The sequence below is a fragment of the Hakea prostrata genome, chromosome 2, assembly GCF_041222555.1.
Source record: "Hakea prostrata isolate BN-2017 chromosome 2, UWA_Hpros_2, whole genome shotgun sequence".
Taxonomy (NCBI): Eukaryota; Viridiplantae; Streptophyta; class Magnoliopsida; order Proteales; family Proteaceae; genus Hakea; species Hakea prostrata.
In genome coordinates, this window is record NC_142601.1 from 55,191,825 (window position 1) to 55,219,523 (window position 27,699).

The window sequence follows — 27,699 nt, forward strand, 5'->3', positions numbered from 1 at the left end:
TGCATTGAATTATTTCATATGCAGGCTCAAGTTATGTTATCTGAGATCTATCCGGGAGGTTCGCCAAAGGCTGGTTCAACTTACTGGGATCAGATTCAAGAAGTGGCAATAATTTCAGTTACAAGGCGTGTACTTAGACGTCTGCATGAAATATTGGAACAAGTCAGTATCAAGTGCTAGTTTCTGTAATAGTCAGTTGTACTTATGATTGTGAATTATCTTTGTTAGAATTTCAGCACTGGTAATTAGCCTAGGGAATTTAAGGAAACTTAGAAAGAAGACGAAGAATTGAAGAAGAATGAAGAAAAAGATAAAGAAGAGAAGGGCTAGAGAGCTTGCATGTGTATGTTGGCTCTCCCTGGTACTTTATTTGTAATGTAAAATCAAATTTCAGTTAGGAAAACTTTCCTAAACTGAGTTACAGAAAAGAAGGAAAATAAATATTGCATGGAATCTACCAAAAAGGAAACTATCCTAAGGAGATTACTTGTCATCCAAGCTAAGAAAATTAGAAAATAACCAAAATAGAAAGCAATTGAAGTAGAAAGTGATCAAAAGAGAAACTTTGATTTTCAAAACTTGTGCACCAAGACAACAATTGCAAGAACTTGCACACCAAGGCACTCCATAATTTGTGCAAATCTCAACACTCCCCCTCAAGCTAGAGTATACACCAAGAAAGATCCAGCTTGGACAAATAGGAATAAACTGAAAGGCAGCACCAGTCTTGAAATAACAGGAACATATATTAAAGCTTCATCATCTTGAACACAAGTAGCAATAGCAAATGTTGATAAACGCTTGGAGAATTCCACCCTGGACATAATCAACATCATCTTAAAAAAATAATAATAAAAAAAAAATCTGTAATTCTTCATGTTGAATGAACCATCCAATAATGATTACAATCAATGATCCATATTATAGCAGCATAAAAGGCACTATTCAAATAATGCCAGTTATAGGGAGGAATCTCCACACTAATAGATAAAAGTTGTAGCTCCAACGGCCACACATAACCTCTTTCAAGAAGGCCAAGTAGTAGGCAAAGGTATGGGTATGTAAAAGACAGTATTGGTTACTGTGGACTAAGTAGGTAGGTAAAAAGTAGTATTGGTTATTGTGGACTGTGCATAGGTAAAAGATAATATTGGTTACTGCGGACCAAATAGGTAAGTAAAATGCAATATAGGTTACTGTGGACCAAGTAGGTAGGTAAAAGGCAGTATAGGTTACTACAGACCAAGTAGGTAAGGTAGTGTGAGTTACTACAGACCAAGTAGGTAGGTAAAGATAGTATAGAACTATAGATTACTACAAACCAAGTAGGTAGGTGTTGCAATAGAATACCATATTAGGATAAAAGTCTCCACAAATAATACTCTTCGAAAGACATCTCCCCCTCACGTGTAGCATTACGTGTGGATAAATTATAATGACAAATTGCCAATATCTCAAAGTCTGTACTAAGGAACTACATACTTGAGGGAACCATGTTACTTGATGAATGTAGGTGCAAGAACTTTAAGTTATTACAGTAGAAAAGTCTAAACCACTAGCTTCAACCCAAATGAGATAGTAGCAAAAATAGTACTCATAACATGACAATATTAAACCACTTTGCAGTAAGGGAAGCATCAGCCAGTATCAGAGAAAGAGCTGATAACCAGTAGTATTTCCCAGAGATCCAAAAAGTAGCAAACTAACTCGAAATTACTGCAAAACTAATGATATATTCCATCTACCAGAAGAATAACACCATTGAAGTCAATTCTAGTAGACAAAGAAGTAGGGAAAACAGGGCTGCAGTCGATTCAGGTAAGTAGGACAGCAATACCATGTAAATAAAATTTTCAAAGGAATTGTATCACCCGAAACAAACAATGGCAGCAATAGGGTAGCAATACAATATCAACAGATTTTTTTCTTTTCTCCAGGGCATTAAGACTCAATAAAACAGGGGCAGCAGCAATATAAGTGGATCAAACAGGAGTATAAATAATATCTTTTCTATGTACTAGAAAATAATGCCTTGCAGCCGATTCTGGTTGTTAGGTAACAATGGGAAGCAGCAAAGAAGACCCAATTCAAACCTCTGTTTACAAGAAGAATAAGGGGCTGAGGTTGATTCCGGTAAATAGGGTTCATCCATCTAGAGCAGCAGAGTAAGTAATAGGACAGCAGTAATAATGACAATAAATCAGGCATCCAAACAGATCTTTAAGCAAGTAATCCAATGAATATCATAAACCAGGGAGCCAAGAGAAGAGAACACAAGCAAGTTGTAGTAATTGTAAAACCAGAAATAAATCAATTTATCTGAAAAAACATGAGTGCAGAATCCTTCACAGTTGTGAGAGAGAAAGAAGAACAGTTAACTGTGTCTCTCTCTCTCTCTCTCTCTCTCTCTCTCTCTCTCTCTCTCTCTCTATCTTTTCTCTTTTCTTTTTTCCATTCAGATCAGTCATATTCAGAAAATAGGCTGTGCAGTGGTAATAATTGGTAACTTGGTAGCTCCTCTGGGGTCTTCGATTGTAGCAAAAAGAAGATCAGTTCATGCTTTTATTTGAAGAATGATCTAAAATATCATTAATGCAGCAAAGGGTGGCTGCGCACTAGGTAGAAAGAAGGGAAAAAAAACTGAGAACATTGCAAGAGAAGAAGCAATCCCTAGGCTGATTAAACCTGCTCTGATGTCATGTTAGAATATCAGCACCTGTAATCAGCCTAGGGACTGAAAGGAAACTTAGAAAGAAGAAGAATGAAGAAGATGAAAAATAAGAGAAGGGGGAGGGAGCTTGCATGTGTACGTTGGCTCTCCCCTGCATGGTGGGAGATCTCGTCGAGACCTTGCGAGATATCTCGGTTTTTTCATAAACCAAGACGAGATCGAGATTAAAATCTGCCAAATGGGATATCCTCGAGATCTTGCCATATCTCGCTATATCTCGCCCCAGATCTTGCCATATCTCGTTGAACTCTTAATTTTTGTCCCATTTTTTTCGGATTTCAGCCAAATTTTCACTTGCAACTACTTTTAGCACATCTACAACATCAAAGGAAGCTCAATCATTCTCTACTTGTCTTATGAACTTATGCGTTAGTGACTTATATAGAACTTCTAATGGTTCTATTCTCGAAAGTCAAGATTGTAATACTTATATGGATGGAATCTTGATGACATGTAAGTTATTTGATGTATTTGATACACTTGCCATTTTATTTATATGCCTTAATGATTTTATATTACATGTTATATAACCTTGCATTCTCTAATCCTACAGCATTTCAGTTTCACAATATGGGTAGACTTAGAAATCATATTTATGGCTGTTTTCTTACAAATCCAAGGCCACTAGTGTGTTCAAAAGGCCTTAAATAGCTAAATACCAAGTTTTAGCCCAATTAGGACCCTAAAACCCACCGAGATGGGCTACCAAGTTGACGCCCAAAAAATGGCATATCTTGACCGAGATCTCGCCAAGATGGTCGAGATCTCGGTATTTCATGGTAGCGAGATCTCGCTCAAGAGCGAGATCTTCTGTCATGCTCCCCTGGTATTTTATTTATAATGTAAAATCAAATTTTAGTTAGGAAAACTTTCCTAAACTGAGTTCCGACAAAAAAAAGGAAAATTACATATTGCATGAGATCTCCCAAATCTACCAAAAAGGAAATTATCCTAAGGAGATTACTTGTCATCCAAGCAATAAGAAAATTAGAAAATAACCAAAATAGAAAGCAATTGAAATAGAAAGTGACCAAAATAGAAACTCTGATTTTTCAAAACTTGTGCACCAAGACAGCCATTCCAAGACTTGCGCACCAAGGCAGCATTTCCATAACTTGCGGAAATCTCAACAATCTTATTTCAATCAAGCTCCACCTTTATAAATGTTTTTCAACGAATAATTGCTTAAATGACCTCTGAAAACTAATTCTTTTCACATGAGGTGATGAGATCTTTGATTTACTTCCCTCTTTCTGAGTTGTTTGGTCCTCGTTGTAACTTTTCTTCTCCTGAGCTGGATGGAACCGAAGGAAAAGTTCAACCTAATGGTCTTGGGATTCTGGAAAAAGGTTCCCTGATTCCCTCTTGGTGGAACATTGTGCAATAAGCACAGGGAAATTCACTAGGCAGCTGAAGGATGTTACCTTTCGAATATGGGAAGGCAAGGAGGATCCATCTGATGGATGATCAGGAAGCTACATGGTTATTAAAGCGACCAAAGCGATTGGGGCTCCGTCTTTGGCGATTAGGTGGCAATAAAGCGACCAAAGTGATTTAGTAAATATTTTTAATATAACTACTATTAAACTACTTTTTAATACAAATACTTTTTATAATAAACAAAAGTACTAAACAAACATTCAACAATCACATTCATAAAAATAAAAATAAAAAAACATTCAAGAATCACAATTATGAAAAATTATCCAAAAAAAGAATAAAACATAATTTCATCTCATCAAGCATCATAAGATTCATAACAATAATTATGTAGTATGTACTATATCAGTAATCAATGTGAAAAATGAAAATGAAAGTAGTAATTTTACATTCTTACTTACCTCAATGATAATGTGACGCCAAATAAGTGTCTTGTACTCTTGTGCATAGATCAATAATCAGAATTGATTTATCCATTTTTCCCTTTTTTTAACCAAACAGTGTCGACATGATAAATTAATAGATCTCATTATTCCGATTTCCAAGTCATTGTTTATTTAATAATTCATTGATTATTAAATGTTTTTTTTGGATGAATAAATAATATATTAAAAGTGACAAACAACACAACAAGGAAGATTACAAAGGAACTAGGAAAGAGGGAGGAGCATGGAACTCAAGAGGGGGGGGGTGAGAGAGCAACTAAGACCCTAGGAACTAACAATTAACCTATTTTTGGGATTGTTGGCAACAGGGGGATGGAGTAGGGATAACAATCTAGAAGAAACATCAAAGTAGATGGCTTTCCAAATCAAGTCTAAGGATCGAGATTTGGAAGTCCATCTTCTAAGGTTGCGCTCCCACCAAGTGTGATGGATGGCGGCACTAAAGACTAGCTTGCCAAGGCGATCGCAGATGGAGTGACCGGCAAAATTCCTCGAGATCCAAGACCAATCACGAACAAACCCGTGTGAGCATCTAGAACGAGGCCAAATGGATGCAAGGGCTCTATCCCAAATAAGGCGGGTGAAAGGACAAGAGAAGAAAAGGTGGTAAATGTCCTCTGAACCATTCCAACAAAGGATGCAACCAAGGAAAAAATTTCAATCGATATGAACATTTTGACCTTGAAAAAGGTCGAAATTTCGACCGAAACTGGATACTTTTTCCTAATTCTTGAAAACTCAATTTCGAGCCTCAAATGCACTCAAATTGATTTGGATTTTTACATACTAGCTATTTCAAGCATAATAAACACTATAAAACTGCTAGTTTACTAAAAAACTACTGAAAATGTAACATCCAACATTCCAAGTATATAGTACATGAATCAGAGAAGAAGCGGGAATGTTATTACTTACAAGTCTATTATGTTCAAGCCGCAAGGTCTCCCTCTTCCGTCTACACCCCATACAAATGACAATATAACTCCCATGATGTTTGCCCCCGGCCCAGATAGTTTTGGACATAGTCAAAAACTGCATCTCTGTATGTGGCCTCATCCACATGCATAAGATTTCCTAACGGTGGGAAGTTGTGAATCTCCAAAGGAACTGGTGGTGGTGGGCCTTGTGGCTGTGTAATAGTGTGGAAGATCTGCTCAACAAATGAAATAGCACCCTAGCCCCTGGCTCTCAAGAGAAGGATAAGGATACTGATAAGGTCCCGGTGGCTGACTCCGATAATCGACAGTGGGAGGGACACCATAAGCTCCATAAGCCGCTCCATAACCATAAGGCTCCACTTGTGGCTGACTGGCCTGACCCTGAATCTGATAGCCAGGAGGGACACCATGGTCCATAACCATAAGTCGACTAGGTAGAACCAATACTCTCCACAGCAGTATCATATGAGGACTCTGCAGGCCTATGCCATCTGGATCCTCTGGAGGTGGAGGAGTCTCTAGCATCATCAATGCTCATCGATCTCAGAGGACCCACCAAGCTCTCGGCATTGGATGGACGGTAGGACCCATATGATGGCGTGTCCTCTGTGCTCCAGCCGTGCTGTCTCCCCTTCCCCTTCCTCGAATATGTAGAGGAAACATTTTTGCCTCGAGATGCAGTTCCAGTATGGTCTAAATCCTATGTCGCGTGGGTGAACTGACTCTCGCCTGTGAATCTCGGTGGTCGTCCTCCCCACCCTTGACTCTCACGTGGTGGTGGTGGTCTGTCCCTAGGATCAGCTGAATCCTGATCACGAGGTCCAACACCCTCTTCATCCCCTCCATCATCACCGCCATCATCATCATCACCACCATCGTCATCATCACCGAGAGGCCTGAGTCACCTCATCCTCAGTGTCGGACCAGAGAATCAAATCCTCACTCTGGGTGGATGCACTAGGGTGTGGCACGGAGGGACGGGCGGGCTCTGCATGTGGCCTTCCCTCCCGGGCCATGAGTCCACCACATCAGCCCCCATCTCCTCTGGCAACTGTCTATTGGAAAGACCTCCCTCCTCATCCAGCAATCCGTCTCCACTGTCCCTGATCCAGTTAACTACTGGGTTATCATCATCATCCATCTCAAATATGTCGGCCAACTCGATATTGGTGCTCTCTCTATCCATCCGCTGTCTAATATGATCCTCTCTCAATCTCATATTATAGTGTAGGTAGACAAGATCCTCTAGACGCTTTACACCCAATCGGTTGCGGCTCTTCGAGTGAATGAGGCTGAAGGTGCTCCAATTCCGCTCACAACCAGTGGCAGAACATGTCTGGGAGAGCACTTTGCTTGCAATCACATTCAAGTGGTGTGAGTCACGTCCAAATTGCAACCACCACTCAGCTACAACAAACATAGACTCCAAGTCATTTTATTACTTAAATAACTAAATTAAAGATAAAATATAATAATTAAATGTATAATGAAATAAATGAATGAACTTACCCGCAGGGGCGGTTTCCCGTCCCGATACAGCCATAGCACGACCGAAGCTCCCAGTGGCATCCTTAAAAGCCTTTATCTAATATATAAAGAGAAAAAACAATAACTAGTTATTAGGTTAATGACTTAGTATAAAACTACGAATCGTGAATATCAAACGATTCAAATCACTATCTCACCTCCATAAGGATGATTGCTTGTTTATCTGTATCCGGTTCAAATTTCTCCACTACAGTTTGGACAACATCCATCAAATCTTGTCTCATCCCAAGATTGTCCTTGTAATGGTACTTGGGATTTAAATAGTATGCTGTGGAAGAAAAAGTATGTCATAAAAGGGAATATTTAATGCTTAATAGTGTGATAATATAATGAAAATTAAATTAAATACTAGACTTAACAACTCACTAGCCTTATGCAGTGGATGTTGCAACATAGACTCCCATCTACTGTCAATGATTTGAAGGACTTTCTTGTTGCCGTGTGGGTGGACTTGAGCAACTTGCTACTTCATCCTATCTACTGCAGCAAATATGTGTGGTAGAGTAGGTTTTCTCTGCTGATCTACCATCCTCAACACATTCACCACAGGCTCAAACATCTTCACCACTATCCTCACATTGTGCCAGAAAGTCTCATCGAGGATGGTCAACTGTGCTCTCCTTCCTCCCACCGATGAAGAACCCTCCCAGTTAAACCATTCCTCTGATGCAAACATACTCCTAAGGCCAGTCTTCCTACTCTCAAAGCTCTGCAGTACTATCCAATTAGTAGCAAATCTGGTTATGCTTGGCCTCACTAACTCACCCTGACACTTGTCCCTCATCATCCTTAATGCATAGGTGTGGTTATATATGAAGGTGCTAACATGTCGAGCTTGCTCCACGGTATTCTTCACCAACTTGACCTTTCCAATCTCCTTCAACATTAAGTCAATGTAGTGAGCAGCACAAGGAGTCCAAAAGAGCCTATATTTGTCCATCCATCAAGCCATCAATACAAAGTTATAAAGTGTACATGTATATGTGTAATGTAAATATATGTATTTACAAATGAAAATTAATACTATATGTTTATATACCTGGAGTTCTCCTGCATCTTCAACCCAGCTTTCTTGTAGTTGGAGCCATTATCAGTCACAATATGAACCACATTTTCCATTCCAACCTCCTTCACCACTTGCTTCAATAACTTGTAAATGTATTTTGCATCCTTCTTCTCACCAGATGCATCTACTGACTTGAGGAACATTGTCCTCCCATCACAATTCAACATGAAATTGATGATGGACTGTCTAGTGGGACCAGTCCAACCATCAGCCATCAGAGTCACTCCATAATGATTCCACATGGGCTTTAATCCCTTAATGTACTCATTTATGTCCTCTTTATGCTTAGGCAAATACACATGATATATCTCATATGGAGTGGGGCCTCGTACACCACTCCCAGCCCTGCCTATCTGCTTAATCATATCTCTGTAGTAGGGCCCTTGGGTTGTATGTGCTGGAACACTATGGTAATGCGCCCATTTGGAGAAAGCCATCCCCACTTTCTCCTTCACACTCCCCCATAAGTGCTTCAACTTTCTCTGTTTATGCTCAGGCCTCGCAAATAGGGCCGGATCATTGCGAAAAATCTCAAGATCCGGATCTGTAGGATGTGCTGAGGAAGCTCGACCCCTTGTAGGGGCCCGTGGGATAGGAGCCTCCTGCCTCACACTCTGAGACCTCCTCATAGGGACTTAGGAGTCACCTGTGCCTCCCATACCTACTGGCTCTCTAGAGGACCCACAACCCAGACCCCTCTGTTGCCTCCTCATGTCATCAATCCTCTGTTGCTCCTTACTCATCATCATCGCCCTCCTTAGCTGATCGGCCTCTGAATCAGGGTCATTGTCTCCTGGCTCATCCCTACCATAACCCTCAGGATTTGGAAGGTCATCTAAGCAGGCATCCTCGAACTCATCCTTCCGTGTTCTCTTCTCTTTCCTCTTTTGCTTTGTACTAGTAATATATGAGGCCATTGCCCTCTTGACCTCTACGGGCACCTTTGGGCAACCTGTTACATCCCTGTTGGCACCAGCTAGATGCATCTTCAATCTAGTGGCCCCACCTCCTCCTATTTGTTTCTTACAATAATTACACTCGCTCTTCCTCCTGTCAGTTGTCAGTGGCCTCCCATGTTCCCAAGCTATGTCTAACATCTTTAAAAGAGAGTGCTTGATACAAGAAACACACACTAAGAATCTTGAAAAGCTCCACAATATGCTCCAAAAATGACATACATGCTTCTAATAATAACCTCCTATTTTTAAATATAAAAAAATATATGTATAACTATATAAGTATTTTTTAATATATAAATAATTTTAAAATATATAAAATACACACAAACTATCTTAAAAATATCCACAACATGCTCCAAAAATTGCATACATGCTTCCACTAATACTCCTCTATTTTAAAATTTAAAACATAAATTAATTAGTTTTTTAATATTTAAATATTTTTTAATTATTTAAATATATTTTTATTAAATACAGTAAAATTACATAATTAACAGAAAAAAAATTAATTCAACACCATCACAGCAATATGGTGTCTCAACTCTCACATACATTCATTTGAAGCTTATACATGTACTATACATATACATTTTTAGCAATATACATAATTTAGTAAATAATTTTTAATAACAGAAAAATCAAAAAATAGTAGGAAGAATCAAAAAATAATTTTGACACTACAAATTCATAGATCAACACTCTAAAGTAAAGATATATAAATTTGGAAGCAATCTAACATGATTTAAGGCACAAATGAAACAAAAATAAAAAAATGAGGAAGTTGGTTACTCACCTTGCAAGATTTGAGAAAATGCACAAATGGAGGAGCAAATCAAGTGTTTGATGGAAATGGAATACTAGAAATTAGGTGTAGAAGGGGATGAAAACAAGAGAAATCAACAAAAAATTCAAACACAGCTCAAAATGGCTCTGGCGATATGGCTCGGTAGGTCGAAATGCCTTCGATATGTCGAAACTGGGTATTTTATAACTTACGCAGGTATCATTTCGTGCCTATACCTATATTTCGTTTCGATTTGGAATTTTGCAGGCATTTCGGTCGAAATTTCGACCATTTCGATTGAATTTTTTTCCATGGATGTAGCAAGGGTTGGTAGGGATGTGGCAACTAATGAGGAAGGAATGGGTAGGGAGGGCAAGGTTGAGGGCTCTCCAAAGGGTGACGGAACGATGGGGAATGTGACCTTTGAACCAAACCAAATGGGACCAGGGAACAAGGGGATGGGGGGAGTGGATAAGGTTCCAAGCGGAGGAAGTGGAAAAGGAAGGCGAAGGGGACCAAATGGTGGTATCACAGGACAGGTTGTGGATGGGCAGGAGAGAGTTCCAAACAAGCGAGATATTGGGATGGGGGGAGAGGGGACTAGGCCCCGAGGGATATGAAGGAATCAAGGGTGGCAGTCTTAGGTATACGAGTCTCATAGGCACTAGTAATACGAAGGCAAAGAGAGATTGAATATGGCTCACATATTTAAATTTATATACGGCATTGTAGAATAAATTATGATTAAAAAATAAAAAATAATATGCACAAATTACAAAATGTAAAAAAAGCAGTTGCTTTAGCATTTAGGCAGCAATATGGCGTAAAAGGCAGCAAAGCGACAGTGCCTAGTAAAAAAGCGGCAAGAAATCAGCCTGTTAGTTAAGCGACAACAATTTAAGCGGTTCAAAAACCACTTTGCCACCTAGGCGGACGCTTTGATAACCATGGGAAGCTATCTAATCGGTGTTATTTTCAGTCTTAAACAAGTAGAGGAATGATTCAATTAACATTGATGCCATTTCAATGTTTATACTCACTACCCTTTTCGGGCAGTTTTGCAAATTTTGAAATTTTGGATCTGACGTAGTCCCCCCTTGCTCATTTCTGGTTGAAATTTGATGAGATTTGAGGTCCTCTACCTCATGGGCCTACCCTTGTATAGGTATGGTCATTAAATGTAAACATCACCACATTTGGTGACATGTGGAAGCTTCATTAAATTTTTACTGAGTTTCTATTCTAGGCAAGAAGGGTGTTTCAGTTTGGGCATAACTTTTCAGAACAGGCTGCCATGTTAGCATAGCAATTGAAGTCTAACGCTCTAAGCGACCTAACGTGTTGGATGGGGCCAGATGTTAGGTGACACCAACAAAGCAATAAAGGAATCTAAGGTGCTCGTATGTACAATGTGGAGTGAGATTTTGGTCATTGTGACAGTCAGATATAGGAGGATAAGGTGACTAGCTGAATAAGCCACAAGGGAAGCTTGGTGGCCTATTTCATAGCATTATTGGCGTGTGGGCTTGGGTTTGACAATAAAACAGTTAAGTTAACCATGACTAGATGTTGATGAAGACCCATCTACTTAGTATTATTGTTATTAGCTAAGATATAGTAGATAATGTTATCTGCTTAATAATACTGTTTTAATAGTAAATACTAATCATGTGGAATTACAGCCCAGATCTTAGACTTCTATACTGTAATGCTTGTCGAGTAATGAAACAGGGTTAAAAACTCGTTTTTTATTTTTTGACTTTTTTTGGGCCTGGGGGAAGGGGGAGGGGGAGGAGATGGTGGGGGTGGGTCCACAACTTTTTTATGGTGAAGTTGTTCATAAAAAACCCAGATTTGGGTGTTCCATCTGATTCCATTCTGGATTGAATTAGTCAGGATCAGTGTGAAATGAGTAAGAATTAGCTCCATTATGCCTAAACCTATGTGAAGAGGATTGGCTAATTTGGATCTGCTAGAATCAGGACCAGCCTTTGCTGATTCTGATTTGAACCAATCCTGATTTCTACCAGAGTTCTTTCAGGAGTTCACTAGTGTGCTAGGTTGTAATTCATGATTTATGCATATGAGCTAATGCTATCATAGTTTTCCAGTCTTGGCACTACAATAAGGTCTCTGTTTAATCGTTTATGTGAACCTTCAGATCTTTGTTATTGCATTCTGGTTGCAACTTTAGAGTGCCAACATCTTTTTTATGCTTACAATCTTATCCGTAGTTTGTTTGCCATGTGAAATGTGTTCATTTCCATCTTCTTGTAAAGCTGCTAGGCAATCTCCATCTTCCTCTTACTTATGTTTGTGCACTTCTGTTCAGGAAAATCCTCCTACCCTTCAAGCAATTTTTTCAGGAGAAACTATACTTTCTTCGTCAAGGGAGTCTAACCGCCAAGGACAAAGACAACGCACTCTTGGTATACTACATCAGATGATTGAGGATGCTCACATGGGGAAGCGACAATTTTTGAGTGGTACTTTTTTTTTGGATTCTTTTTTTTTTTTTGGATGAATAAATAATTATATAAAAGCAAAAGGGAATACAAGGTCTTTAAGAAGAAGACCGGAAAGAAGAACTAAGACCCCAGGAGACAACAATGATCCTGTTCCTTGGGGTATCATTGACCGGGGGGTGGGGGATAGCTACCAATCTAGAAGAAACCTCAAAGTAGATGGCATTCCAAATCTAGCATTCCAAACCTCAAAGTATATAGACACTTTTATTTTTTTCATTTTTTATTTATGTCGAGAGCTAATTTTTGCTGATGCCTAATTTTTCCAAGATTTATGGTATCCCTGTCTAAAATCTCAGGGAAACTTCATAACCTTGCAAGAGCTCTTGCTGATGAGGACATGGATACAAATTTCGTTAAAGGAGAAATCCCCAATGCTGATCAGAATCTCATTTCAGTTCTTGACCGAGATGGTGTATTTGGGCTTGGACTAAAAGCAACCAAACCAAAATCCTCTAGGTCTGCAGCTGGAGAAACTAGTGTGCACTCTGTTTCTTATGATATGAAAGATACTGGAAAACGATTCTTTGGTCCCCTAAGTTCCAAGCCGGTTACATATCTTTCAGCATTTATTCTCTACATTGCAACAATTGGTGAGATAGTTGATGGGATTGACACAACTCATGATTTCAACTTCTTCTCGCTTGTTTATGAATGGCCTAAAGAGGTAAGTTTTTATCATTATTATGTTGATTGTATGGACTTATGGATTTTCCAGTAGACTTCTTTTCCCCCTGCACTTTGGAATTTCTGATCACAAACTTATCATTTGTGGGGAAGCAGCTGTTTCTTTTGGGGTGCTAAAAGTTTTCTGATTAATTTTGATTGAGGATATATTATAACTTTAACTAGTGTTATGTGGAACATCTTCTAGTTTACTCTTGCTCATTTTTCTTATCTCTTCTCGGTTTTTAATCTGAGAACATTTTTAGAACTTCCAGATGCAAACATGGCGAGCTAAAACTTTGTTGTTCATTGCATGAAATATTACTGTAATTGTGACCATCACTGTCAGGGCAATCCAAGGTGTTGACCAGTTGACATGGACCCCACCTGGGCAACCTATACATCAGTACTATCTATTGTTTTTGTCGTAAGAAGATAAGGGGAACTCTTGAGATTTCGCTGAGATCTAATGATACATCTCTCTTTTTCTGTTTAGCAAGACTAGATGATGCGTGAGAAAAGACAATGTTCTTAGTGCATCGAGTCTGAACTCTCGATTCTCGAGGTGGTTACTTTGATGATTAGGTTATCGTTTGAACTGTGACCAAGTGTAATGTATTTTTGTTTAAATTTTGAACTTGAGCATTAATGTCTGAGTATATGATGTGTCCAGTAGGTCATCTTAAGTTTTTTCTTCAACATTGTGGTTTCATCTGAACTGCAACTCACGTTTACACTATTATGTTCATAAATTTGAGGTCACCTGTGCATTCAGAACAGATGAAATAGGTTGGACAGGAAGTTTCAGCCTCAGATGACCCCTATTGCCCCTCAAGTTAGAGCCTTGAGTAAAGAGAAAAAAACTCCATCAACTCGATGAGATCTCAAGCCAACTCTCTTTTCTGAGTTGGTAAGATGGGCCTTGAGATCAGCATCTTGAACCATGATTTATCAATACTATATCATATAATACATTAGTGCTGACCTAATGTGAGGAAGCCAACATATAAATAAGTGTGTTGTAAATTGAGAGCTTATGGCTACACCAAATTGCTTATTTTAGCAATTGCCTTCTCAGAGATTTTGGGATGTATGGAAATTTCTAGAATGAGCATGTATCAATAATTTGATACTTTCTTTCTCCTTCTCGGAAGATAATTTAGTGAAATACAAGCTATCCAAATTCACCCCCCCGGTTCCCAACACACCCAGGGGCACCCTAGCCTAGGTCACGCGCTTGCTGCCTTGGCCCACTTTGCCTGTGCTGATGCTTTGTTTGTTGGACAGATACTTTTATAATTTTATGCAATTTGAGGTGCTTTCTTTCCTTACTGTTATTATCTTTGATTAAGGAGTTCAGCACACTAAAATGCATAGAAACATGAACGAGGGGGAATAGAAAGTGTAATACATAGATTTTTTAGTTTTGAGAGATGGACATTTGTTAGCTAACCTTCACCTTTTGTTCGATTGTCAAAACTTATATTACTGAAACAGGCCACTATTTCGAGGGGAGGGACAGTGGTGGTGTTGTGTTGCTGAGATGTCAAGGAAGATATTTTTTCTTCTCTGTTAGTTGAACGTAACTTGTTAATGTTTTTCTGCTTGTAATTATAGAGAATGAGCGCAAAGGAAATAAAGCAAGTGAAAGAGGTTCAAATATAAGAATGCTACAACCTCTGAAAAGCACTTTTATGGGAAGTCTATTTCATTTCCGTCCTCCCATTGGGTGGTGCCACCACCACTCAGCCCCCTCCCCACACCAGTCCCCCAGTCTGCCCTTTTTCCCAGTTGCCTAGTGCTCTTGGGGAAGGTTTTCCCCTGAACTATGTTAACATCCAATATCAATGGCTTTAAAGCAGCCAATTATGAAACTCACCTCCTGGTCCATCAAGCAAACAAATGGACCAACTATCCCTTTCCCTTCCTTGTCATCAAGGTCCCACGATGTACATCAAGCACCAAATTGGCTCGTTTTACTTTGGGTGTTTATTTACTGTGGTTGAAAGATATTATATCAGTCGAGGTAGCATCTCTGATATTAATATATTTTTGGTACATTTTGGTATAAATGAGTTTTAGCATGCATTTCCAAATAAGTCTCTCTTTGGCTATGGAAGAAGGATGTGAGATGTTTGGTATCTGATACTGATGTGGCCCTGTGGATGATGAACATGGTAATTCCTGACAGCATGTTGATTGTGGAAATCATGACTATGTCTTTTATATGTGTAATTTCTTTAGTACTGCTATAATCATATTTCCTTATCCTTCTTGTGTGTATGGCTGCATTTGTTACATAAGTATTTGCTAGGCGTATGTATTTACCAGATGGCCTAATGATCATTTTTCAGCTTTTAACTCGGCTGGTGTTTGAACGAGGCAGCACTGATGCAGCTGGGAAGGTAGCAGATATAATGGGTGCTGATTTTGTGCATGAAGTTATATCAGCATGTGTGCCTCCAGTTTATCCTCCACGATCTGGTCATGGTTGGGCATGCATCCCTGTGCTTCCTACCTATTCAAACTCGAGCCTGCAAAATAAAGCATTTTTTCACTCTTCTAAAGAAGCAAAGCCTAGTTCATACGTCCCTTCATCAGTTTCGCCTGGAAATGCTCTTTATCCTTTGCAACTTGATATAGTGAGACATTTGGCTAAGTTGTCTCCTGTGAGGGCTGTTTTAGCATGTGTTTTTGGCAGTAGCATGTTGTACAGTGGAAATGATTCATGTGTATCTAGTTCCTTGAATGGTGGATCGGTGCATGCACATGATGCTGACCGAATGTTCTATGAGTTTGCTTTGGATCAATCAGAGAGGTAAAAGTAATGAAGTACTACTTACCTAGAATATTGAATGCATTTTTATTTTTGTTATATGGGAAGCAGGATCCCAAACCTGATGTGCAATGGACATTGCCCCATTACTGTGGTGGTGGCCCAATTGGTTACCTTGTGAGCAGTCAAGTTCACAGCAGAATTAGGTCTTGTTGACTGTTTCAGGATTATTCAGCTAGCCTGTTCTATTAGGGAACCTCCAAGATTCTAGTCTATAGACCTCTGTTTGTCTTCAGGAAAGAGGAAAATCAACATTACTGTCGAGTATTGTTGGGATCTCTAGTTGTTTTAGGGTGTTTTTTAGAGCATCTTCAGAATAGGAGTAGCCGTTCAGCCTGGATTACTGGAACAAATGTATTTGTAGTGTCGGAGACTCATGGGTACAGATTGACCTTAACTGTCACACCTGGAAACCCTCGACATGTTGTTTGTCTAGTTTCATTCATTGATTTGTTGAACAGGTTCCCAACGTTGAATCGATGGATACAAATGCAGACAAATCTTCATAGAGTATCTGAGTCTGCTATGACAGCTGTGCGAACTACTGAAGATGGCAACACGAGGCCTGAGATAAAGACTTCTTTTAAGCGATTACGTGAACTTGGAAGTGATACCGAGTCAGAATCTGATGACATTGTTAGCAGTAACACTTCTACAATGGGGCTGGAGTTTAAAGGCAATGCGGCTTCTGAGTCTTGGCAGGATTTCACGGAGACTGAGCATGCCAAATCTGATTCAACAGTTTTCCTCTCTTTTGATTGGGAGAATGAGGGGCCCTATGAAAAAGCTGTAGAAAGGTATTACATTGTTTTTAATTGTCTTTATATTCTGCCACTTTAACGCTTGCAGATTAATGACAAGGTTCAGAATCTCAGTTTCGAGGCCTGTTTCAGCCAGCCAGAAACTAGATCTGACCTAAGTTTTGGGAAACCTGGCTGAAACCAGGGAATTTTCCCTGGAATTTCTTACCGCTGGTTTCAGCTCCATTTCAGGTGTTTTTTTCACCTGATTTTTCGTATAAAAAACTTTTTGGGTCAATTTTTTTGTATACATTGTATTTAAAGGGTTTTAAACATAATGAATTAGCTATTTTTTATAAAGAGTCATTGAAAATATAGAATTCATATCCCTACTAGTTTATAGATGTAATTAGTTAACAACAAATACAGAGTTCAAAAAGATAGAATTCATATCCTACATTGTTAACCATAAATTTTGCCAGGTTTTGACCAAAATTTGTTCCATGATTATCATCCTGTTTTCTTTATCTACTGCTTATGTTGGTACTATGTAGTGTAATGTGTAGGTTAGAACAATATGTCCTGGAATAGCTAGTCCACTATGAAATGTCAAATGCTAATTGTACTATATGCTCTTTCATGCTACAAAAGTTATATATCAGTGTGCAGTTGATGCAGACTTTTTGCTTGGCATGGTAAAGCTTTGGTAATCTGCACTTAGTTGAAACGTTTGTTTGGTCAACAATACTGCTATACTATTACTAGGTCATCTAAAGTCAGAGTAAAAATCATCCAGAAAAGGCACCGTAATGATTTGAACTGATAGAAATCAAGCCTTCATTAATCTAAACAGTAGCTGAACTAATGAAGAGAACAGAGAAGATGAAGAGAAGAAGAAAGGAAGAGAAGATGAGGAAAAATCAGAGCAGCAAGGGCCTGTGATTCTAGCAAAGGACTCCTAGAATCGTAGCCTCTTATTTATAGAACTCAAAAGTTTAGATTACAACTTGAGAAGCAAGCCAATCTTGCCCTCTAAAAAAGGAAAGAAAAATGCATCTCACGGACTCATGAATCTATCCTTTATAGAGAGAACCAAGAAGGAAAGTATATGAAATTAGAAAGAACTTGAAAATAGAAACTATGCTGAATATAGAAACTACACTTTCTAATTCTCCTAAACCTTGATCACTAAGGAACCTTTTCCAAGAAAAGAAAAGTAGGCAACTCATGAGCAAACCAAGGCTGTCCAAGGCTAGTAAACCAAGGCAGCAGCCTTGGACCATGCACAATTCTCAAACGTGAACAATTCTAGAAAAAGGTTAGATGTTATGTAAAATTTTTAATAACAATTGTGTTGGAGGAAATAGAATGGGGATATGAGATGAAACACGCTGGATGGTTTGCTTTTTGAAATGCAATGATGCATTAATCATTAATTGTTGGGCCTCATTTCATCAAAATAATCTCTGTGTAGAGATGGGAATCCTATGCCTAGAGAATCTCGCTAGTCACTGTGAATTTTTTTCAACTAATTTGTGATTGGTAGCTGTGGAATGAGACCTTGATCGAAACCTATCAAGACCATTGAGAGATCTTGGATCCAAAATGATTTGAGTTGATATATGGATCAGTGTTGCCAAATCGTCCGCCTAGGCGGCAAGGCAGTTTTTCAACCGCCTTGTTTTAAACCATATAATTGATACGCTATGTTGTTGCCGCTTTTTTGCCTAAGCGCTATCGCTTTGTTCGCCTTCTATGTCCCATTGCCACCTAGATGCTAAATCAACCGCTTTTTTTACATTTTGTGCATAATACTTTTTTCTTTTAACTTCTTTTTTTTTTTTTTTAATCAAAATTTATTCTACAAAGTAGTATATAAATTTTTAATAGCTTAGTCATTTCGGAATCAAGGCCCAAATTGCAAAGGAACTCTGAGGCCCGCCGTGTCCATCGGCAACAGAACGTGAAGCATGAGCCATACTCAACATCGAGAACTAATGAATCATTAAATGGGCAGTGACTTGGAAATCGGAATAATAAGATCTATTAATTTATCATGTTGGTCCTGTTAGTACATATTCACTGTTATGATGCTTAATGAGATGAACTTATGTTTGTATTTTTTTTTGGATTATTTCATAAGTATGATTCTTGAATGCTTTCTTTTTTGGATGAATGTGACTATTGAATGTTCGTTTAGCTTATTATAGAAAGTAGTTATATTAAAAAATATTTGTATTGAAAAATTTTGACCCGACCGCTTTGGTTTCCTTATTGCCTCCTTGCCCGCTTTGTCGCCTATTCGCCTAGGCGGAGCCCCAATCGCTTTGGTCGCCTTGCCACCTTGACAACCTTGATATGGATACTTATAAAATTTTCCATGCTTTTGACCCAATTGGACATGTTTTGACCAATTTTTTTGTCAATTTTGACCTAAAGCCTATATAAGCTCCATTGATGTTAGTGGAACTTGTTTAACCTTGGTTGGAAATTGAGTCAAGACACTACATAAAAATGTTATTAATAAAAGCATAAATGTTCATCCTCCTTCTTAGAACAATACCACCCACAATGATGTCAGCCTCATCAACAACAAAGCCACCACATTTGATGGAATTGTACAAAGGTAAACTTTGACAAGCGTGGCTCAGAAATTAAGTGAAACATAATCTGCTGATTTCATCAGTTAACAAGATCCTACAAATAGAGTGGACTAATATAATATTTGAGCACAAAATGGTAGTGGACCATTATATTATGCTATGGACAAGACAACAAGACCGTTGCAGTATTACTAGCATAATTTGATGACTCCATCCAGCATTTTCCATCTTAATGTTCATGCAATATTTTTAATATAACATTAATGTCCAGCATATGATTATTTCAAAATTAATAGAAATATTTAAGATGGTTATGATTCAAGGGGTCAACAATGGCTCTGATAATCCATGAAGCAGCCTTCATTTTGTTGCTGAGAATCCTGTAAATTCTTCTGAAGGAGATGTTTGTGAAATTATGACACACTACAAGTAAATTAGTACCTTCTCTGGTATTATTGATCTAACAAGCAAACCCTCACTAGTCATATTTTTGTGGCATACTCAAAATCCTCCGGGAATACAATGTAGTCACTGTAATCTTAATAGGTTTGTTGACAGTTGTGGGTCCCGGTGAGTTGACTGAACAGCATGAATCATGACTATCATCCTCCTTTCCTGGTTAGTTGGAGGAGCAATCTACATGTTCTGTGATGGCCCAGACCCTTATCTCTTTTGTTGTGAGTCACAGAAAAGACCTCTTCCCTTTACTCCTGATCATCGGAATAATTTCCTATTTCCCTGGTTGCAGTAGGGAAACTAATGAGTGTCCATTGCATTGCTGGACAATCCCTGTCTCCTCCTTTTTGGATGTTGGGAGGAATATATTTGTCGAGGCAAAGCAATTCATTTCGTTTTTGTGAATCCTTCTGAATCTCAGAAAAAAAAAGAAACATCAGTGAGTGTAAAAAATCCGAGCTCTTTACTAGTGTATGTCATGAGTAAGATACTATAATACTATTGCTCAATCATTGGGTGGCTTCCCCATGCCATAGGGAAGACCAATGAATTTTGGAATTAATACATTTCCTGCCTGTTTCAACCTCCGGGACCCTAATCAATCTGAGTTTTACTCAGGCTGTTTTGCAATTTTTTATGTTCAATTAAGAGGTTTTAATGGTGTTATGGTCTTTTTTGACAGACTGGTCAATGAAGGAAAATTGATGGATGCTCTTGCTCTTTCTGATCGCTGCTTACGTAATGGGGCCTCTGATAGTTTACTTCAATTACTCATTGAACGTGGGGAGGAGAGCGTCTCAGTCTCTGCACATTTGCAAGGTTATGGTGTGTATAATTCTAGTTGGCAGTATTGTTTGCGGCTAAAAGACAAACAGCTGGCTGCTAGACTCGCTCTCAAGTATGTAAATTTCAGTGAAAAAATTCGTTATTGTTACACTGAATAATTCCCCTATGTTGTGCAGTAGTTTATTTAATGCATCATCGCCTAGTAGGGAAGGATCTTTTGTTCATTTATTCATTTGTCAGCCCGTGGTGTGCAACAGCCAGGGTCTCATGTGTGAGATCTGCCACCAACCCATATCATGGTGCCATAAACATGGTGGGAGATCTTGCGAGATCTCGCCGAGGTCTCGCGAGATATCTCGTTTTTTCAGCTTGGCGAGACGAGATGGAGGGCGAGAGCAGTGAGTTGGGATATCTCGCTCGAGATCTTGCCATATCTCGCCCTGGATCTCGCTAGAACTCTCAATTTTTACATTTTTTTGTGGAATTTGGCTGAATTTTCACTTGCAACTACTCTTAGCACATCTACAACAAGGAAGATCAATCATTCTCTACTTTTCTTATGAATTTATGATTTAATGACTTATATAGAACTTCTAATGGTTGTATAATTATTTTATTCTTAAAAATTAGATTGTGATACTCATATGGATGGAATTTTGATAACATTTAAGTTAGTTGATGCATTTGATATACTTGCTTTTCATTATGCCTTAAAGGTTCTATATTACATGTTGTATAACATTGCATTCCCTAATCCTACTACATTTCGGTTTCACACTATGGGTAGACTTAAAAATCAGACATAGGGTTGTTTCTAACAAATCCAAGGCCACCAACGTGTTCAAAAGGCCTTAAATAAGCTAAATACCAAGTTTCTATCCAATCGTGGCGACAGAGATGGGCCACTAAGTTGACGCCAAAAAGTTGTATATCTCGACCGAGATCTCACCAAGATGGTCGAGATCTCTCTTTTTCAAGGTGGCGAGATCTCTGTCGAGAGCAAGATCTTCTACTATGGCCATAAATGCTAGACAATCTGCAGAGGGAAGGTTGGAATCCTCGTTAAGTCTGACTATAGTTCGTGCCTTGTGCAAAAAAATAAAAGCAAAGGAAGAGAAAAATGAAGGAAACGTTGAAATATCTTGTGGGACATATGTTTGTGGGAGGATATTATTTCTTGCAAAGACATAGTTGCAATTCTATTTCTTTCCTGTATAAGTTACTAGCATGTGAAGCGGGAGTTGAAGACCTAACACACTCTTCTTGTTCTTCTTTTTCAATCCTGGTTCTCTTCTTCCCTTTCCTTACTCCTTAGCCTCTGCTGTGCACTTACGATATGTGGAGTTCTCAGTCTTATTTAAGATATGTTTGGTAAATTGTCACTGGGGTTTTGATAAAACCAGTGATGTATCCTAACTTCCCCATACTTAGCGGGGATAACTTCTCAAAATAAGCCTGATCCGTGTAGTTGGTGTTGCCCAACTTCACAAGAGATATTCGAGTATTGCGGTTATCAAATGGATCCATAATAGGGTAGGTACTACCCAAGCTGTTTGCTGTAGCTTCTCCAGGACCACCAGTTTTGTATCCAGACCCAGTCATGATGTGGACATCCTTAACAAACAAAGCAAACAGCATCCAAGCAATGGGGAGTACACTCTACGGCTCTACCTCTACATATTATATCTTTAATTATCAATGACTCAACTATGAGTACTGCTGACTGAAAAGGGCCTCAAGGTAATCATGTGAATGTTTAAATTACCTCCATCAAGCTCAAAGGTGGTTTGAATTATTTGCATTGGTCCCAAGCTGTTCGTGTCTATATCCTTGCAAGTTGCTGAAAGTAAATTTAAATTCACTAAGTCTGAACCTCTCGCCGAGACTGATAAATCCTACTCTAGTTGGACCCAAGATGATGCAATCATCAAAATTTGGATGTGGAATAGCATGGAACCAAACATAGCAGCCAATGTTATGTTCCACAAGACTGCCAAGAGAATATGGGATGAGTTGTAAGAAAGCTCTTCACAGGCTAAAAATATGACTTGGATTTATAGTATTTATGAAAAATTATTTCAGTTTCAGCAGGCTGAGAAATCTCTGTAGAATTATTACGATTCCTTGGAGGGCATGATGCAGGAGTTTAATGTTTTTCAACCCCTCACTATATAGTCTCTACCAGAGGTAACAAACCAGGAAGCAAATAGTTTTGAGCTTTCTGGTTTGTAGTGGGAGTAGCTCATACATTCCCTTTATTTGTATTCTTCTTTGTCATCTCTCTCTGTAGTCATCTAGTAACAGTAGTTTGCAAAATCTTGGAAAATCCCTGCTTTCTGTACTCTTTGTACTGCTAAGCTTATGAATTTCTGTTGCAGGTATCTACACAGATGGGAACTAGATGCTTCTATGGATGTTCTATTAATGTGCAGCTGTCACTTGCCTGAAAATGATCCAATTAAGAATGAGGTATCTACTTCAGTTCATATTTGCTTCAGCTCCACAAAAGATGAGAAATATGCTTGTTTATGGATCCTTGTGACAAGTTAGTAAAGTTTGATTAAGATAACATGATAATCACTTGACAGAAACAGAACAATTCAAGCTTTAAGAAACAAAAGGACATAACAGAAAATAGGAAGTTAAAAATGCAGCATTGATTACTTACTAGAAACCAAATAGTAGCATTAAATTGTGATGGACCAGACAACATAAGATTGCTCTGAGGAACTTGAAATATGCTAAGCCGCCAGATGTAAAACTCCTCAAATTTCAATCCTTGATCCCTAATAACAGTAAAGGACCTCCCACAGTATAATCTACTTGTGTGGTGTAGAAAATACAGTAAGGATAATTGGAAGGAGAGAAAGAAGGGATTCTAGTTGGTCTGGTTTCACCACCCACCATTCCAAGGATTCCCCACCTTTGTTTTATGGCTTGCTGCTATTTCACACCATACAAGCTGTCTCTTCATGAGAAAAGATCACATTGGTTATCAAAATTGTGGGAATGTTTCCTGCAATCATAAACAGAAACTGCAAGCAAATTAAATAGATGCCTTTGGCTACCAAGTAGCCTACAGTCAAAACAGAAACTTCTAGTGCCTACAACCAAAAAGGAAAGGAACTATAAGAATAACCATTTCCCAGATGGGACCACAAGATTTCCAAAAACTCTCCAGCGGATGGCCTACTGGGGGACAGGATATGGGCCTTAAAACTAGTACTGACCATGGCCTATATTTGGCTTAAGTGATGTCCTGTGATGGGCTTAACTTATAACCAGAATATGGACCTAAGTGTGAGCTTAAGTGTGCTTATTATAACTAAATTCACTGGGCCTCAAGTAGGGGCCTGTTTCTTTCTCCTACACCAATACATTCTTTTCTCTGCGTCACAGATAATCATCATCTTGCATAGAGAGTTAAATATTCCCAATGCTCATAACTTTTTAGCATGATATTGTCAAACTGATGCTTGTGCAGTACTAGTTGTTACTTCTGTTGTCGCCATATTTTCATTGACTGAGTTTTTTGATTGCCTTACTGATGTTCTTCATTGTATTTATCAGGTCATGCAGAAGAGGCAAGCTTTGCTGAAGTATAGCCATATTTTAGCTGCAGATGACCATTATAATAGCTGGCAAGAGGTCCTTATTTTTCTCTCCTTTTTTAATTTAATAAGAACTATATTGCACCATGTTTGCTACACTGAAATGCTGCTGACATGTACTTCAAGTTTTCATTCTCATTTTATGTTTAATGTAAGAGGTGAACAATTGTTTCTCAAGTCTGCCCCCCCCCCCCCCCTTCCACCCCATCCCAACCCCCCACCCAAAAAAAAAAAAGATATATATATATATATATAAAGAAAGAATAATGGGCATGCATTTTATCAGGTAGAAGCTGAATGTAAAGAAGATCCTGAAGGTCTGGCACTTAGGCTAGCTGGCAAAGGAGCTGTTTCTGCTGCTTTAGAAGTAGCTGAAAGTGCAAACTTATCTATAGATCTGCGAAGAGAACTCCAAGGAAGACAACTTGTGAAGCTTCTCACTGCCGACCCTCTTAATGGTGGAGGTCCCGCGGAAGCTTCACGATTTCTTGCTTCTCTACGTGACCCTGATGATGCTCTACCGGTTGCAATGGGTGCAATGCAGCTGTTGCCAAACTTGCGGTCAAAGCAACTTCTGGTATCCTTTTTTTCCCCGACTTAGATGTTGAGTCAATTTATGAATATCATGGTCTTTCTGTAATATTGTTTCTTTTGTTTTGTGAAGGTTCACTTTTTCTTGAAGCGGTGGGGTGGAAATCTTTCTGATATTGAGTTATCCCGTCTTCAATCTTGGGCCTTGGGCCTTCGCGTTTTAGCTGCCTTGCCATTGCCATGGCAACAACGATGTTCTTCTCTGCATGAACACCCGCATCTGATTCTGGAAGTTCTTCTCATGAGGAAACAACTGGAATCTGCAGCTCTGGTATTATTCCTACTAATTTTAAGGACCTTTCAGATCATTAGCTGACTTAGGCCCTCTTCACCACAGCCAAATTCCTTTCCCTTTTTCACTTACTAGTTTACTAGAGAAAACATAGTGATAGCCTAGGCCATCAGTCACCTTTTCTGACCTCACCTACAAAGAAATGAAAATAATTATCTTTATGTACACCTAAGCATTATTACTTTCCTTTCTAGCTGTTATCCACATCCATGACTATCCTTGCATTCTTTGTTTTCTGGGGTGGTGGCAGATCTTGAAAGAATTCCCTTCGCTGAGAGACAACAACTTAATTCTTACTTATGCTGCTAAAGCTATTGTAGTCAGTGCTAGCTCTTCTTCAAGGGAACAACGGATAACTGTGTCAGGTCCAAGACCAAAGCAGAAAGCAAAAATAGGCCTGCCGTCTAGGTCCAATTTTAGCAACAGCCTCAGTAACTTGCAAAAAGAGGCTCGGAGAGCTTTCTCTTGGACTGCACGTGACAATGGAAACAAGGCAGCCCCAAAAGAAGTTTACAGAAAGAGAAAAAGCTCAGGATTAACACCATCTGAAAGAGTTGCTTGGGAGGCAATGGCTGGTATACAGGAAGATCGCCTTCCAATATATTCTGCAGATGGGCAAGAACGGCTCCCCTCGGTTTCGATTGCTGAGGAATGGATGCTCACAGGTGACACACACAAGGATTATTCAGTCCGCTCATCTCACCGGTATGAAAGTGCACCGGATATAATTCTTTTCAAGGTATGTTGGGAAATCAGGCTATGGATTGAGAGATGACATACTTGTGATAGAGCATGTACAATAAGTAAAAGTACCTTTGTACTTGAATAGGAGATCAATAGATATTACTCTACATAGACCACTACCATGCAATATGCATGTTGAATATCTTGCATATACAAATTGCAAAAGTGATTCCTATTACCATTACAAACATGTCTGTACAGCTTTTATTTTTTACCTTGTATGGTTGTATATGTTTAAGGAATGTCCTGCTACTGATGTCTTATTTGAAGTACCTCTGTATTTGAATTGGAGGTAAAACTAACACTAGTATACTTAGGTCACTACTTTGCAGTATGCGTGTTGACTATCTTGCATATAAAGATTATGAAAGTGACGTTCTATTACCAATACAAACATGTCTGTATAACTTTTATATTTTACCCTGTATATGTCTTAAGGAATGTCCTGCTATTGATGCCTCACTTCTGAATTTTTCTTTTTCTAGAGAAAACTATCTTTCTATTGGTTGTTGTTTGTTAAATGTTTAAAATTTCTAGAGAAAAATATCTTTCTCTCTCTCTCTCTCTCTCTCTCTCTCTCTCTCTCTCTCTCTCTCTCACTCCTCTATATATATACCTATAAATATACATACAGATATATGTACATATATATATCTAAATCTAGATATACCCCCCAAAACTGCACAATATTTTGATTGAGTAATATTCAGATTCTAGTCTTCAGTATACATGCTTTCTCAGTAATGCATTTTTGTCTTTCTTTAGCATTGTTACATATGCTTGATAAGAACTCAATAACAACTAAACAACCATAAAAGGGGTTTCTTAAAATTTGTTGTTGAAAGGTCAAAATGAATCTCTTAATATATGTGTTATAAATCAAGCTCTTGAGAACCTAAACAGTATAGCTGAATCAATGAAGAGAACAGGTGAGAAGAAGAAGAAAAAGATGGGAGAAGAACCAGCAGCAAGAACCTGCGATTCTGGTTAAAATTCCTAGAATTGCAGGCTGTCTTCATTTATAGATTTTAAGTGCCATAATACAACTTGAGAGACAAAAAACTTGTCCTCTGAAAAAGGAATAAAATGTACTACTTATGGACAGAATCTTCTCATCTTCTAACTCCTAAAAATCTGTCCAAAAATGAAAGTACAGCAAAGGAAAGTTCTGAAAAAGTGAAAATAGAAACTATGTATATAACTCTCCTAAACCTTGTGCACCAGGAGTCCTCCACCAAAAATAGACACGTATGTAACACACCAAAATAGAAACTACTGTAGCATGTGCTCCAAGGTTTGTGCATCAAGGCAGCAGCCTTGGAGCTTGCACACTAACTATACACAACTCTCAACACTCCCCTTCAAGCTGGAGCATACAAGTCTCCAATGCCTAGCTTACAACAGATAAACTTAAAACTAGGTCTGAAGAGAGCCTTAGTGAACAAGTCAGCTAGGTGATCGGCAGAACCCACAAAGGGAGTCTCGAGAATACTCTTCTTGACTACATCATGAACAAAGTGACAGGGCACCTCTATACACTTCATCCTCTCATGGAACGCTAGTTGCTGGCAATATAAGAAGCAGCTTGATTATCACAGAACATCTTCATAAGGGCAGAGATTGGAAACCCCATCTCCTCCAACAAGGAACAAAGCCACATTAATTTGGCAGTTGTGTGGGTCATAGCTCTATATTCAGCTTCAGCGCTAGACCGGGCAACAGTAGATTGCTTCTTACTCCTCCAAGTCACAAGATTTTGGTTGAGGAAGGTACAATAACCTGTAATAGACCGGTGATCAGCTGCAGATCCTGCCTAATCTGCATTAGAAAAGACAACCAAATCCGTAGTCCAATGTGACCAATAAATAAGCCCTTTAACAAGCGCACTCTTAAGATAAGACTGCATAAACTGACTCAACACACCTATAGAATAGGAA

General features: G+C 38.7%; 1 protein-coding gene across 4 annotated transcripts in view; it reads left to right on the top strand.

Annotated features, from left to right (window-relative positions):
- The window catches only part of LOC149024982 (zinc finger FYVE domain protein), a 112,776-nt gene that overhangs the window by 49,985 nt on the left and 35,092 nt on the right, over nt 1–27,699 (top strand). For all 4 annotated transcript variants that reach the window (XM_089145164.1, XM_089145165.1, XM_089145166.1 and 1 more), the window contains 11 exons: nt 25–162; nt 12,245–12,398; nt 12,737–13,104; nt 15,458–15,921; nt 16,401–16,736; nt 20,421–20,636; nt 22,903–22,993; nt 24,095–24,172; nt 24,422–24,712; nt 24,800–24,997; nt 25,269–25,757. In XM_089145164.1, the coding sequence (XP_089001290.1) occupies nt 25–162; nt 12,245–12,398; nt 12,737–13,104; nt 15,458–15,921; nt 16,401–16,736; nt 20,421–20,636; nt 22,903–22,993; nt 24,095–24,172; nt 24,422–24,712; nt 24,800–24,997; nt 25,269–25,757 (2,823 nt within the window). The remainder of the gene's footprint in view (nt 1–24; nt 163–12,244; nt 12,399–12,736; nt 13,105–15,457; nt 15,922–16,400; nt 16,737–20,420; nt 20,637–22,902; nt 22,994–24,094; nt 24,173–24,421; nt 24,713–24,799; nt 24,998–25,268; nt 25,758–27,699) is intronic.